This window comes from Calypte anna, chromosome 1 (assembly GCF_003957555.1).
Source record: "Calypte anna isolate BGI_N300 chromosome 1, bCalAnn1_v1.p, whole genome shotgun sequence".
NCBI lineage: Eukaryota > Metazoa > Chordata > Aves > Apodiformes > Trochilidae > Calypte > Calypte anna.
The window spans coordinates 168,929,515-168,942,709 of NC_044244.1; the positions used below are offsets into that span (position 1 = coordinate 168,929,515).

The following is a 13,195-nucleotide window of genomic DNA, read 5'->3' on the forward strand; positions in this document are numbered from 1 at the left end:
ACCAAAAATAAAAGAAAAGTCAGGCCATGAAGAAATGGAGAAAAATCCAGACTTGGAAAAAAGATATTGATTTAGCGTTAGCCTGTGCCTCTTTGTGAAACTTGAGTTTAGAAAACCTTTGGTAACCAGATCAATAAAATCTTTTAAATCATTTCATTAGATTGAAGGCCAAGAGATAAACTTTTGTATTTGCCATATCAGGAGTAAAAAGTGTTCACTGCTCAATTACCTTCTGATTGATTTTCCTTCAAGCCATGAAAAAACGTGGTACTTTTGGACTGAAGAAGTAATTTATGTACCTTCTCCTGATTTAGAAATGCAGAATACAAAGCAATGGTCACTAAAGGGTAGTTAAAACTATCAAATAATTTCTAGTCTACAAAGACTGAAGAAGAAACAAGTTTATGTATGAGACAAATCCGTCAGCAATTACTGTCCAGCAATTTTGGCTTTATTTCTAGTTGCTACAACTGGAGAATTTATTTCTTAATTTAATGCTTACCTCAAATGTAATTTATTTAGATTGTCCAGATCTTAAATCAGAAGCATACTGAATTTAAATTTACCTTTTAGGCTGCTCACTGTATCTTTATGGAAAGAAATTGATGCTCTCAAGCACAGTGGTTTTTAAAGTACTGTCTTATCACTTTGGTGTTCTACCTTAGCAAACGTATAGTTACTATTTGCACTAATGTCACCATAGTAATTTTTCTTTGGAAATGAGCAAACATCACTGTATTTTAATTGGGCTCTAAGTTCTATGTTGTGTTCAGTGAAAACTGACTTTTCTGCCTATAAGATTCACCTTTGGAAAACAAATAATGTTGCTGATAACTCTGGTTTTATCTCAATGTTTATTGTGGGTGCCATTCAGTAATTTTCTCTGAAGGGACCTTGTCCTGTACCCTTCTCAAGTTTGGTTCCATGCTTTGTCATTTCAAGTAGTAATTCCTGAGTGCTAAACCTGAAGAAAATGGAGCACTAATTCCACACCATGTTCCATAAATTATGTAGGGGTGAACTTGACAAAATGTGTTCAACCTCTTGACCTTCTCAGAGTCTTTCCTGAAGACGACTGAAGATCACCTTGAACCATCAGACAGTTGCTAACTGCATGATTGAGACTTGATTGTACATTTCTCTGAACCTAGGTGGATTTCTCTGTCTTCATGTCTTTAAAAGTGCCCATAAAACAGCTATTTGTGCTCTGTTACTCTTTTACAATGCCAAAAGAAAGGTCATGGAAATTAATATTTGTACATTAAAGTATTGCAGAGAAGCTCATGGAGTCAGATCTTCACTGCTGTGGAAGTTAGCAGAGCTGGACTGAAAGCTTTTTCAGCCCTCAGCTGAGTAACCTGAGTGATCCTGGGCTCATTTGGGTTGGGTTTTATCTTTTTTTAAGACCACAGACTGTTCTTCCACCTGAATGTGGAAGAAAATTTGTTTTCAGATGTGAGTTTTAAGTATCTTCTCTTTACAGTTGCTTGGTTTTTAGTATTTCAGTATTTTCTGTAGCATATAGAGTTAAAAACAAGGTAGGAAAAATTAATTCAGAAGAGTATCTGTTTTGCCTTATGATTTGTTTGCAGCTGACCTTCAATGAGGGCTGGTTCATACTTGCAGATATTTAGAGGATTGTGTGCTTGTCTGAATTTTTTATCAGTTCTCTTCTTTTGCAGATTACAGATAGAAGAGTCTTCTAAGCCTGTTAGGCTATCACAGCAGCTGGAGAAAGCTGTAACCACAAACTATAAGCCTGTGGCTAACCATCAGTATAATGTAAGTAGCTTTCAGCATTTTCCCTTATCCTCCTACCCAGGAATCTGGCTTAGGACCCCAGAATTGCTCTGCTGCTGTCCTGAAGCCCTTTCACCCACATTTGGTCACTGTCTTTGGAAGTGTTACCTGGTTTCTACCTGATTTTTTCTTCTGGGAATCTCCTTTCTGTATCAAGACCAACATCATAGAATCATAGAATTGGCTGGGTTGGAAGGGACCTCAGAGATCATCAAGTCCAACCCTTGGGGCTGCCAATTCTGACCACCTCATGTTTTACCTGATGGAGAGCAGACCACCTTCACCCAAGCCTTCTCTAGTGTCTTTATTAGATTCTTTCTCTAGTCTTTGTTTATGGTTTTTTTTAATGCAATTTTGAGATACAGGGATAAAAGGCAGTTTTGGCTTTGTGCTATGAGGTGTAGAAACACTACTTTGAGGCAAATAAAATCCCGTATGGAGGTGGGTAAAAGCCTTGAAAGGAATCATTAGTTTCCAGTCCTTTGTAGGAACTGACAACAAGTAGAAAAGAATAACAGCTGATAATTTCTCACTATTTCATACCTTCATAGTATGTGTTATTTGCATCATTAGCTTTGTCAATATTAAACCCACGCTGCTGTTCCAGATCAGTTGATGTACATACAAACTATAATGTCTTTTTTCTTAAAGATCCTCTATGAGTAATTTGTATGCACACCTATAGGATCGCCCTTTCCTTTGAATGTGAGAAATGTGAAGTCATGCTGAAAATGAGTCACTGTGTTAGTCACTTAAACTTTTACACTTTTTATTAAGATTTTATTTACATAAAACAAACGACAATATACTGGATGGTATTTGAATATTCTTCTGAAAGGGAGTGTTATTTCCACAGAACCACGGTAATCGTTCCTCTCTCATGGGACTGTTTTGTGGAAGATAGTGTTCAAAGTCTGTTCTATACATAGATGATCATCCCAATATAGCTATTTCATCTAAGGGAATGACATTTATCCAAAATAGACACACTGGTATATCCTGCTATGCAAATGTGATTTTATATGAATATATTGTGTTGTGATGCGACTGTTGTTCTTTAACTCTGGAATAAGCTGTGGTGATGCACAGTGGGATTTTAGTGGGATTCTCTGCCATTTCCCTGACATCATTACAACAATATGACTTCAACCTGGAGACAGTCTTTGAATCTCTGTTCCAGTTGCAAGCTGTTGTTTGTCTTGTGTGAGATTGAGGGAGAAATGAAGGTTCTGAAAAGTCATGATGTTCTCCTGTCCTAATTAGAATGTTTTTGGTGGTTGCATAGCTACCTGTGCTAACAGAAATACATTGGTGCTGTTTTTACTTTTCATGTCTGCTTTAAAAGTGTTCTAATGGGAAAAATCTAGTAGGACAGACTTACAATTGAGTCACTCTTGATCATACCTTGATTCTAAAGGCACAGAGGTAACTACACTCTGCAACATCTTTCTTTTCATGTCCTTTATTATAAAGAGTCAGGTTTCATGGCTGGAAGGATGTGTGACTAGGAGAATATGTCCATGAATTTTTTTATACCTCTTTATTAAATATTTATGGTGTTTTTAAGCAGCAGTTGCTTTCTTAAAACTTGCTGTGTTGCTTGTAATCATGACAGTCCTATTGGGGGCTTCTCACAAGAAGAAAAAAATATACACACCACCACATATGCTGATGCATTTTGTCATCTTCAGGACAGTTTCTGAGGAAAGAATGAGCACCTACTAAGAAAAGGAGGAGTAAAATTTCCTGAAGAAAGATATGGTAGCATATTACTTGGGGCTTAAATATAGCTGCTCCACATACCCCTAAATGAACATGCGACAGGAAGGAGGGTGGAAATAAACTGCATGTTGATGGGCAATAGCAATAGCTTGTTTGAATATCAAAACAAGGAAAGTGAAAGTGTAGGGTTTTTTCAATACATTATCTTACGCCTACATTTTTATTATAAGGAAATGCAATTCTATTACAATATTACACAATTCCATTACAAAAAGTCCCTGGGGAGGGACTTTTTACAAGGATGTGTGTGTACAGTGATAGGACTGACGGTTTTAATCTGGAAGAGGGTAGATTTGGATTAGGCAATAGGAAGAAATTCTTTCCTGTGTGGGTGGTGAGACACTGACACAGGTTGCCCAGGGAGGTTGTGGCTGCCCCCTCTCTGGCAGTGTTCAAGGCCAGGTTGGATGGGGCTTTGAGCATCCTGGTCTGGTGGGAAATGTCCCTGCCCATGCAGGGAGATGAGAACTGGATGATCTACTAGAGAGTAGTTAGACATTGGAATAGGATACCCAGAGAGGAGATGGAATCACCATTCCTGGAAGCATTGAAGATATGTGTAGATGAGGCACTTCAGGACATGCGCTAGTGGGTATGGTGGTACAGATTTTCATAAATATATTTTATTTATTTTAACTGGAGGGGGGAGATCCAGTTGGGGGATCACCATGTCATGGTTGGGCATGGCGGTCTTTGAGGTCTTTTCCAACCGTGACAACTCTGTGATTCTATGATCTTTAAGGTCCCTTCCAAACAAAAGCATTCTGTGATTCTATGATATATGCCAGGATTATCATAAAATCATACAATTGGCTGGGTTGGAAGGGACCTCAGAGATCATCAAGTCCAACCCTTGATCCACTACCGCTGCAGTTACCAGACCATGGCACTGAGTGCCACATCCAGTCTCTTTTTAAATATCTCCAGGGACGGAGAATCCACTACTTCCCTGGGCAGCCCATTCCAATGTCTGATCACCCTCTTGGTAAAGAAATTCTTTCTAATATCCAACCTAAACCTCCCCTGGCACAACTTGAGACCGTGCCCTCTTGTCTTGCTGAGAGTTGCCTGGGAAAAGAGATCAACCCCCCCCCGGCTACCTCCTCCTTTCAGGGAGTTGTAGAGAGTGATGAGGTCTCCCCTGAGCCTCCTCTTCTCCAGGCTGAACACCCCCAGCTCCCTCAGCCTCTCCTCATAGGATCTGTGCTCGAGTCCCTTCACCAGCCTGGTTGCCCTCCTATTGGACAATATAATAAATAGCTTTTTTCTCTGGGAAAGGGACCTTTACAATACACACCTTTAGAAGGTTGCAGTGTTAAGGTTCTTGCAGTTTTAATATTGCTGTGACTTTGTTATATTTTTGTAGAAAACTTTTCTAGTGGTCCTCTTTACCCCTTCAGAAGCTTCTTTGTGGTTTCTTCCCACTCTCCCTTACTATTGAGATTGGTAACCCTGCTCCAGAGGATGGAAAACCAGCTAAGACTTCTTTCAAACGTCTTCAGATGAAATTGCAGATTTAATCTCAATTCTTTATCACCTTTGTATTAGCTACTGATGCAGTGAATACATCGACTTCAGTATTAATGATACCTTCAAGAAGGCAATTCTGGCAGCTCCTCAGCGAGCTTAGCAATATGCTGGGAAGATAAACAGGTTGTTTGCCTGTATGAAGTCTTTCAGGGATAACCTTGCAACTTCTACACTTGACAGCTTGTTCTTAAATGGCCCTTCTATGAAACAAATTGTATTTTAATGCTTTTTTAATTTTAAACCCACACAATTTAAAATAAATCCAGTTAACTTACAATGTACATGCAATCTGGAATATGACTTCAAAAGTGCTTTCTGCATAAAACATCCTGTTTGCAAAGAAAACAAGAATGAGAAAAAAATGAAAGGCTGCATTGTAAGTTGCTGTGAGCAGTGTTGTGTTTTTTTTTAAATAGCACTTCACAATGTGCTCTGTGTTTTTAGACAACAGTGGGAGCTGTTGCTGAAGTTGGAAGGAAATGCTGGAGTGTTGCTAATTAAAATGTGGGCAACTGGGATGCCAGCTGCAAATAACTTTTCAATAAAAGGAGGGTTTCATTTTCAGATTTCTGTGTGAGTTGTTTTTATAAATTAATGAGTTAAGAATATTAGTATATTCGCGTTGCCTTTGTATATGGAATACAAACACTCCTCCTTGATTTACTTTAGCTTATCAAAAGAATGTAAACTAGAAGCTCCCACTGGGAGACTGTACCAAGGCATTAGCATAGAGAAAGAAGAATGCTGGGCATGACAATTTACTGTCAAAAGAAGATTGTGCTTTGGTTAAAAAGACTTAATTTGTCTTATTTTCTAGGCGACTGTTACTCACGTAACTTAAGATTTTATACCCAGTCATGAAATACTTCTGTCAGAGACATAGCATCAGTGAAGATAATGTTGAGAATTTCCTTGGTGTTACAGAATGATAGTGTCACAGAATGGAAGAATTTTTTTCCTAATGTGTAACCTAAATCCCCCCTCTTCAAGTTTTAAACCATTGTCCCTTGTCCTCTCACTGTGCAGCTGTGCAAAAAGCTCCACTCCAGCTTCTTGTAGGTCTCCTTCAGGTATTGGAAAGCTGCTATAAGGTCACCTCGGAGCCTCCTCTTCTCCAGGCTGAACAACCCCAACTTCCTCAGCCTACAGTTACTTTGTTCCTCTGTGTAGGAAGCATAAATTTTAAAACTAGTAGATTATTTTCTACACATGGAAAGAGTAGTAACCAATTGCTACCTAAGTACACTTTTGCTCTATGTCATTTGAAGAGGTACAAACAGTGCCATGAATTTTTTGGTGGTGTTCTCAGGAGATTGTCTTGAGGGGTCCCTATAGCTTTTCTCATTACGCCCATATTACAGAATCACAGAATCATCCAGGTTGGAAAGGACCTCTGAGGTCACCAAATCCAACTCTTGATCCAACATCTTCATGGCACTGAGTGCCACATTCAGTCCCTTCCTAAAAAACTCCAGGGACGGAGAATCCACTACTTCCCTGGGCAGCCCATTCCAATGTCTGATCACCCTCTCCGTAAAGAAATTCTTCCTAATGTCCAACCTAAACCTCCGCTGGCAGAGCTTAAGCCCTCCTGTCTTACTGGGAGAAGAGACCAACCCCTCCTGGCTACTCCCTCCTTTCAGGGAATTGTAGAGAGTGATGAGGTCTCCCCTGAGCCTCCTCTTCTCCAGACTGAACACCCCCAGCTCTCTCAGCCCTTCCTCACAGGACTTGTGCTGGATCCCTTCACAGCCTCCTTGCTCTTCTCTGGACCTGCTCCAGGACCTCGATATCCTTCCTAAACTCAGGGGCCCAGAACTGGACACAGGACTCGAGGTGTGGCCTCACCAGCACTGAGTACAGGGGCAGAATCACTTCCCTGGTCCTGTTGGCCACACTGTTCCTGATACCTGGATGTTACTTAGCCAGAAGTCCCTTTGCTCTGCCACATACAAAAAGATAAACCTAATTTTGGTTTTGTTGTTTGGGGAGGTATAAAATCACAAAAGGGTTGGTAAGAGCAGATACAGTAACTGCTGCTGTGATAGAGTGATGCAGCCTCTAACTGTCTATCTTTCACATCGTGTCTTTTAACTGGTGTTTTTGGATCAAAGAAAAGTTGCACATCTGAAAAACACATACATAGATGTTTGCACTAGAAAGTGACCTCAGGAATCCAGAATTCAGTCAGTCTTTGCAAACAGAGATGCCTTTGTCTTTCCTGCCATCTTCTGGACTTGACCTCTAAAGTATTGGAGGCTTTTCTGGCAAGAAATTAAGGCTGAATAATCTATTTCCTCCTCTTGTAAAATGTTAACATGCATATATTGAAAACATTATTAAGTCTCCAGTCCTATCACCCATAGGCCAGTGTCTCAAATGCCGTTGTGCTCTATCAAAAATCCAGGAGAGTGTTGTTTACCAGCATCAGCCATGATCTGATCAGCAGCTGCACAGAGAAACTGGAAAATTCTGTGGATCCCTGAATCAAAAAAAGCTGAAAACTCAGACTCAAGAAAGCACTCTGCAGCTTATTGCAGTGGCTGATTAGAAAACTCTGCCATCAGGAGAACATTGTGTCAGTGTCTTGTTTTTTAAAGAGGATTCCATAGATTAGTAGTTAGAATTGTAGAATTAAGAATCAAATCATCGTGGCTGGAAAGGACCTTTGAGATCATCAAGTCCCACTGTCAGTCCTACACCTCCTTAACCACATCAATCAGTGCCACATCTACCCATTTTTTTAATTGTTCCTGCTTTCTTTCTTATGTGGAAGGAAACATACGGTATATCCTATAGCATGGTAATTCCCATGTTTGACTATCAAATACCAAAGAGAAAAATCTGAAGCAATTTTCAGACAGAGCCAAAAAATACTTGGTGCTCTAACAGTAATGTTAGGGTTACTGTTGCTGACTGGTTTTCTTCTGAAAAGACAATGTAACATGGTGCTCTCTGCAACTTTGTACATGCCAGGTAGTTTCTCTACCTTGGTTTCATCCCATTTAAAATGATGCTGCTGACATGCTTTGTGATGATCTTCATCACTCGTTCATCTGAGGGACTGTCAGTCTCATTACTTATGGGACAAGGAGTTTGCCTTTTGACCCTCTCCATCTTAAAAAGCAAAGAAGCAGTTATCAAATACAAATAATATTAGAAAACAGAAACCAAAATTGTTCTTGTAGATGAAAGTACAACTTCCATAATGTACAGTTTAATGGGATCCTGATTGTAACAAATGCTTTTCAGTAGTATCATGAAGCGTGAACTTCTGACTGCAGCCTGAGGTGTGCCATATTAATGTACTTTTTAAGACTAAAGGGACAGCTATTATATTAAAATTTCAAATGCATACCTTAAGCCCTGAATATTTCACTGTCACTCATCATCAGGATGCACCCACATCCTTGCAGGAAGTCCCTACACCTTTGCACTGAGTTAGAACATTACAGTGGTAGTAGATGATTGCTCTGGAGAGGTGTTTCTCTGTCAGGAAAAATGTAAATGCTCATCGTGTATATTACTATGTTCTGACTTAGGCTAGGTTTAAATTAAAAGCATTTTTAATACTGCAAACTGACTACTGTCAGATCAGATGAAGATACACCATGCAAAGAACTTTTTAATAACCAAGCACTGGATTTAAGGTATTGTCATCTTGCAGGAAGCAAAAGAAACAAGCACTCTCACACATACTCTGTTTTGTCCCACATTTTAGGCATCAAAGGACCAGTCTCCTCCTGCTCTCCTACCAGGACATGGGAGGTGCTATAGGTCAGAGTAGACTTTTGGGTGAATGAGATTTTCACTACTTCTCCTACACCTGTATGATGGTGTGAATATACCTAGCAGAGAACTGGACAGCTGCTTTGTTGATGGAGTTGCAAGGCAAAGCACACCCTGACCATGCTGCTTGGTATTTTGGTTTTGTGGTTTTGAAGAGTGTTTCAATGCCATTGCATTTCTACTCCATGTATTTGTGACTAGATGCAGGGTACTGGCACCAAACTGCACAGTAAGACTGTACCAGTAAAGAAACAGAAATGGGATCCACAGCAGGGCTTCCCAAGCTTACAATAAAAACCTTTTCAAGGTCATCAGAGATTCCTTGTGCAGTGTCTGTGTTACTTTCAGAGGAAGCAAATGCTTTGACACACTACTGGTAATAGCAAGGCCAATGTTCTGTCTTTGATTTATGTTCCCACTTTAGTTTCTGTAGAGCAGTAGTTCTTCTCTAGATCATGAGATGATGAAACTGTTTTACTTGATGCTAACAATTTGCTATTACAATTTTGAAGATTTTTTTTTTAATGCAGAGGCTAAACAGTTAAATAATTAGGCTAATATGTATTATTGGATAAAAATCAAGTGTGTGGGTTTGTGTGGAGAGGTTGTATCTTTTATAACACTGACACACAGTTGGAAAAGCAGACAAGTATCTGGTTGCTCAAATCCATCTTAGATTTTAAGCAGAAGCAACAGGCTTCATGCTACAGTTTGGGAACAAATGTTGTGTGTTCAATTTCATGGTATATGTCTGTTGGAGGATTTGAAAGGGAGTTGGCTGGCCAGAGCACTGATAAAGGTGGTAATAGTTTTTAGGTACTTTGGGACAGATACCAGGAGACAGGCTATTTTCACTCAGGGAGTAGGAGGGAGTTAGCTGGCAAGGAAACATAGGAAAAAATAAATGATGGTATAAAACTAACCTCTCTGCATAAAAAATAAGATTTTTAGTATCCAGTAGAAGTGTGAATTTTAATTTCTCAGCTTATCTGAAGGTCTTCCTTTTGGGGATCAGGTTTGAGATACCAGAGGCAGAAGTACTCCCATACAACATCATCCCACTGGCAACCAGGCATGTGTCCCTTACTGATCACATGCAGCTCTTCTGCTGTACATTGTGCCACTTGAGATTCACCCACACAGTTTGCCTGGAAACTCTTGATTTTTACATTAATTGTATTTACTTTCTGGGTCACCTTGGTTGGTTTCAAGGAACTTGATGGTTTTCTGTTATCAGGAGTGGTACTGGGGGTGGATGGGGTGATGTCCTGGCAGATAAAGAGGTTGGTGCTCTGTGGTGATTGAGGTTTGTTTGGAGTGTGCTGGGCTGTGCAAATCTTGCTTCTGATGATGAAACTGAGGAAATGCAGGGAGTATTTTTGGAGGTGATAAAAGTTTCTGCAAAAAATACACGGTCACCTTGTGCAGATTATGTTGTTAAATACCTTTTTGTATGCATTCAGAAACAGTACATGTGCTATGTGTGTGCTACACAGGTTTCTCCTGAAGAGGTACCATCCACATCCTCAGCATAGGTCTTGTTGAAGAGTGGATTTATTTTGGTGGAGTGGTTGTCTTGAGTGCTGTTTCTGGAACACATGAGGCAGTGTTCAAGGGCCATTTGAGCATCCTTTGGACAGGCAGTTATTATGATTGAGGATGTAGTCACATTGGTCTGTGGATTTTCCTGAGTATGACAATTTGTAGGTTGTTTAATGTTTGTCATCATACTTCAGAAGCTGATATCAACAGAGGCAGAGTGAAAATACCATCTCAGTTTGGGTTCCTGTACTAATATTAATTCCCTCTCCAGGTCTGGGCACATCATGCAAGCTGTTCCTGGGCATTCTACTGGTTAAAACAGAGATACCTGTCTGAAAAGTTTACTTTGTTTACTGTGCTGAGGACAAAATGCTTTGTTTGTGTTCATAAAAGAACATTTAAATGCTCAAAAGAAAAAATTCCAGGGGAAAAGCACTGAGTCATGGAACAGCATTTTATTAAATGGAAGAGGGTTTTTGTGTCTTACTGTTCAGCACTGAGAATTATACAGCATTACATATGATTGTCTTTAAAATGTGCTTTGTATCTGATAGATTGAATATGAGAGGAAGAAGAAAGAAGATGGAAAACGTGCTCGAGCTGATAAACAACAAGTGTTGGACATGCTTTTCTCAGCCTTTGAGAAACATCAGTATTACAACATTAAAGACCTGGTGGACATAACCAAACAGCCAGTGGTATGTATTAGCAGATTTGTAGTATAACCACTTTAAGTAGTTGGCATTTTGTATATTTTCCATATCCAGAAAATAGTTAATATATACTGTGTGCCTTTGAAACAGCTCTCTAAGTATGTTTTATAACAAACAGAAATGATCAAGGTTTGAGTTGACCATTGTGGGACTGTGCAGGATACCAAGATTGCAGTGAGCCTGCTTTTTCTTGACAGAGGTGGTCTAAAGTAACCTAGGTGATCTCTTTCTTATTTTGTTTTGCTTTAATACTAGAAACCAAATTTTGTGATGCTCTGACTGTCTCCCATGCTACTCCTATCTTCACTGAAGTAACAGCATAGTTCTGCTGCTGTGGGCAGTAGAAAAGCTGTGTGAGTGAGTTGTCATCCCTTCCTTCACTATCTGAGCCTTATCTTGGTTTAGCAACAGGGGTTACTCTTTTTCTCTAGGTCTAGAATATTGTTTTTCATGGACTTGGTATTAAATACATTATCCGTGTTAGGAGCTCAGGCATGATGTTAACACCCTCAAAATCACTTGATTTCCTTTATAAAGAGAATAATTTTTAGATTAAGAGTTTAGAGGTTTGATATTTGGGATTTACTTGGATTTTTTTAAACACTGCTTCAGTGCATAAACAAAAATAGCATGAAGGTGTGTGCTTACATGATGGTTTTTTTATCCTGTAGTGTCTGCCAGCCCCTTCATCTATGAACTCTTAATTTTTCAATTCTTTGCCTTTTTTCCATGTTCAAGAGAGACAATAACACTTGAAGTATCTTTGGTGCCTTTGATGTTTTTTACTGCTGACTTTGATATCTATCCTCAGCCCAGCTGCAGTTTTCAGAAAACGTAAAGGAACTTAATGATGTCTGAGTGTAAATGGAGCAACAATTTCAAAAGTTGTTAGAGCTAAGGCAGCAGAAGGAGCACTGACAGCTGGATTATGGAAAAAATAATTCTTCTGTAAAAGAAGGTTAAAATTCAGCTGCTTACTAGTTTTGCTCTCTTCACATTTAGAATCAAGTGGATCTCTATCAGAGAATTTTTTTGTATAAGGTGCACAGTTTGCTTGGCTAAAAAGTTGCAGAGAGATGTTACCCAATTCAAGTACTTGTAGGCACACAGTGTTCTAGTTCCTTGGGAGAAACTATTTGGATAATGTACTTGTGTCTCCTATTCCACTCATTTATTTAATGAGTCAACTCCTTCTCTGTGAGGCAGACGAGGTGTGTGGATAATGGGAGCTGAAAATGAGGAAGGAATAGGAGGAAGATGTGGAGAGAGTGGCAAGAAAGTGTTAAGTGGTTTTTTGTGGGGTTTTTTTAAGAGATAGGTGTGACAGTCACAGTATCACAGTATGTAAGGAGGTGTGGATTTATCCCGTCTAGCAAGACTTCAGCCAGAAATAGTCACCCACAACTGCCACTTAAGCCATGGGAGAATGAAAATTTTCTTCCTTCTTTGATGTGATTTGCCTCTTGAATGTATTTGTCTCTTCATCAGCTCAAAGGAGCCTGGAAAAGCTGTGCTTCTGACACAGGTTTCTTCATTAAACACCAAAAGTTGGACAAGATTAATCCAATTTCTGTCTTAGTTGCTGTCCTGAGGATTAGATGCATAAGGCAGTTATTAATGTTAATTAATATTAAATGTATTAATATTAAATGTACCAAGCAAAATACTTCAAATCAATACTCCTGTTACATTTATGATTATTTCAGTGCCTGTCTACTGTCATCATATGCTCCTTAATATATTCTGCCTGTAGCATAGTAGATCTGTACCTATGTACTTTCATCTCAGCAAATCTAGAAGGTTTTTTTTCAGCTATTGTAGTAATACAGATACATCAAAGGGAAAATTTGGATTCATTTGAGCTGACATCCTATGTTATTTAGTCTATATCTTTGCATCTGTATTCCTTATTTGAGTTTCTATACTGATGGCTAAAGGTCCTGTAGGGCTCCTGAAATTAATCAGGTCACTAACCCCCCCTCCTCTTGAGTGGGCTTCATGGTCTCAGTTTTGAGCTCTATGTGTGAGTTAGGGGTTTT

The 13,195-nt window shown here is 39.3% G+C and overlaps 1 protein-coding gene across 1 annotated transcript in view; it reads left to right on the top strand.

The window, feature by feature from the left end:
* Positions 1 to 13,195, top strand: part of GTF2F2 (general transcription factor IIF subunit 2) — a 95,609-nt gene that overhangs the window by 76,159 nt on the left and 6,255 nt on the right. Inside the window, exons 7-8 of the mRNA XM_030469181.1 lie at positions 1,683 to 1,782; positions 10,998 to 11,141. Of these exons, the coding sequence (XP_030325041.1) occupies positions 1,683 to 1,782; positions 10,998 to 11,141 (244 nt within the window). The remainder of the gene's footprint in view (positions 1 to 1,682; positions 1,783 to 10,997; positions 11,142 to 13,195) is intronic.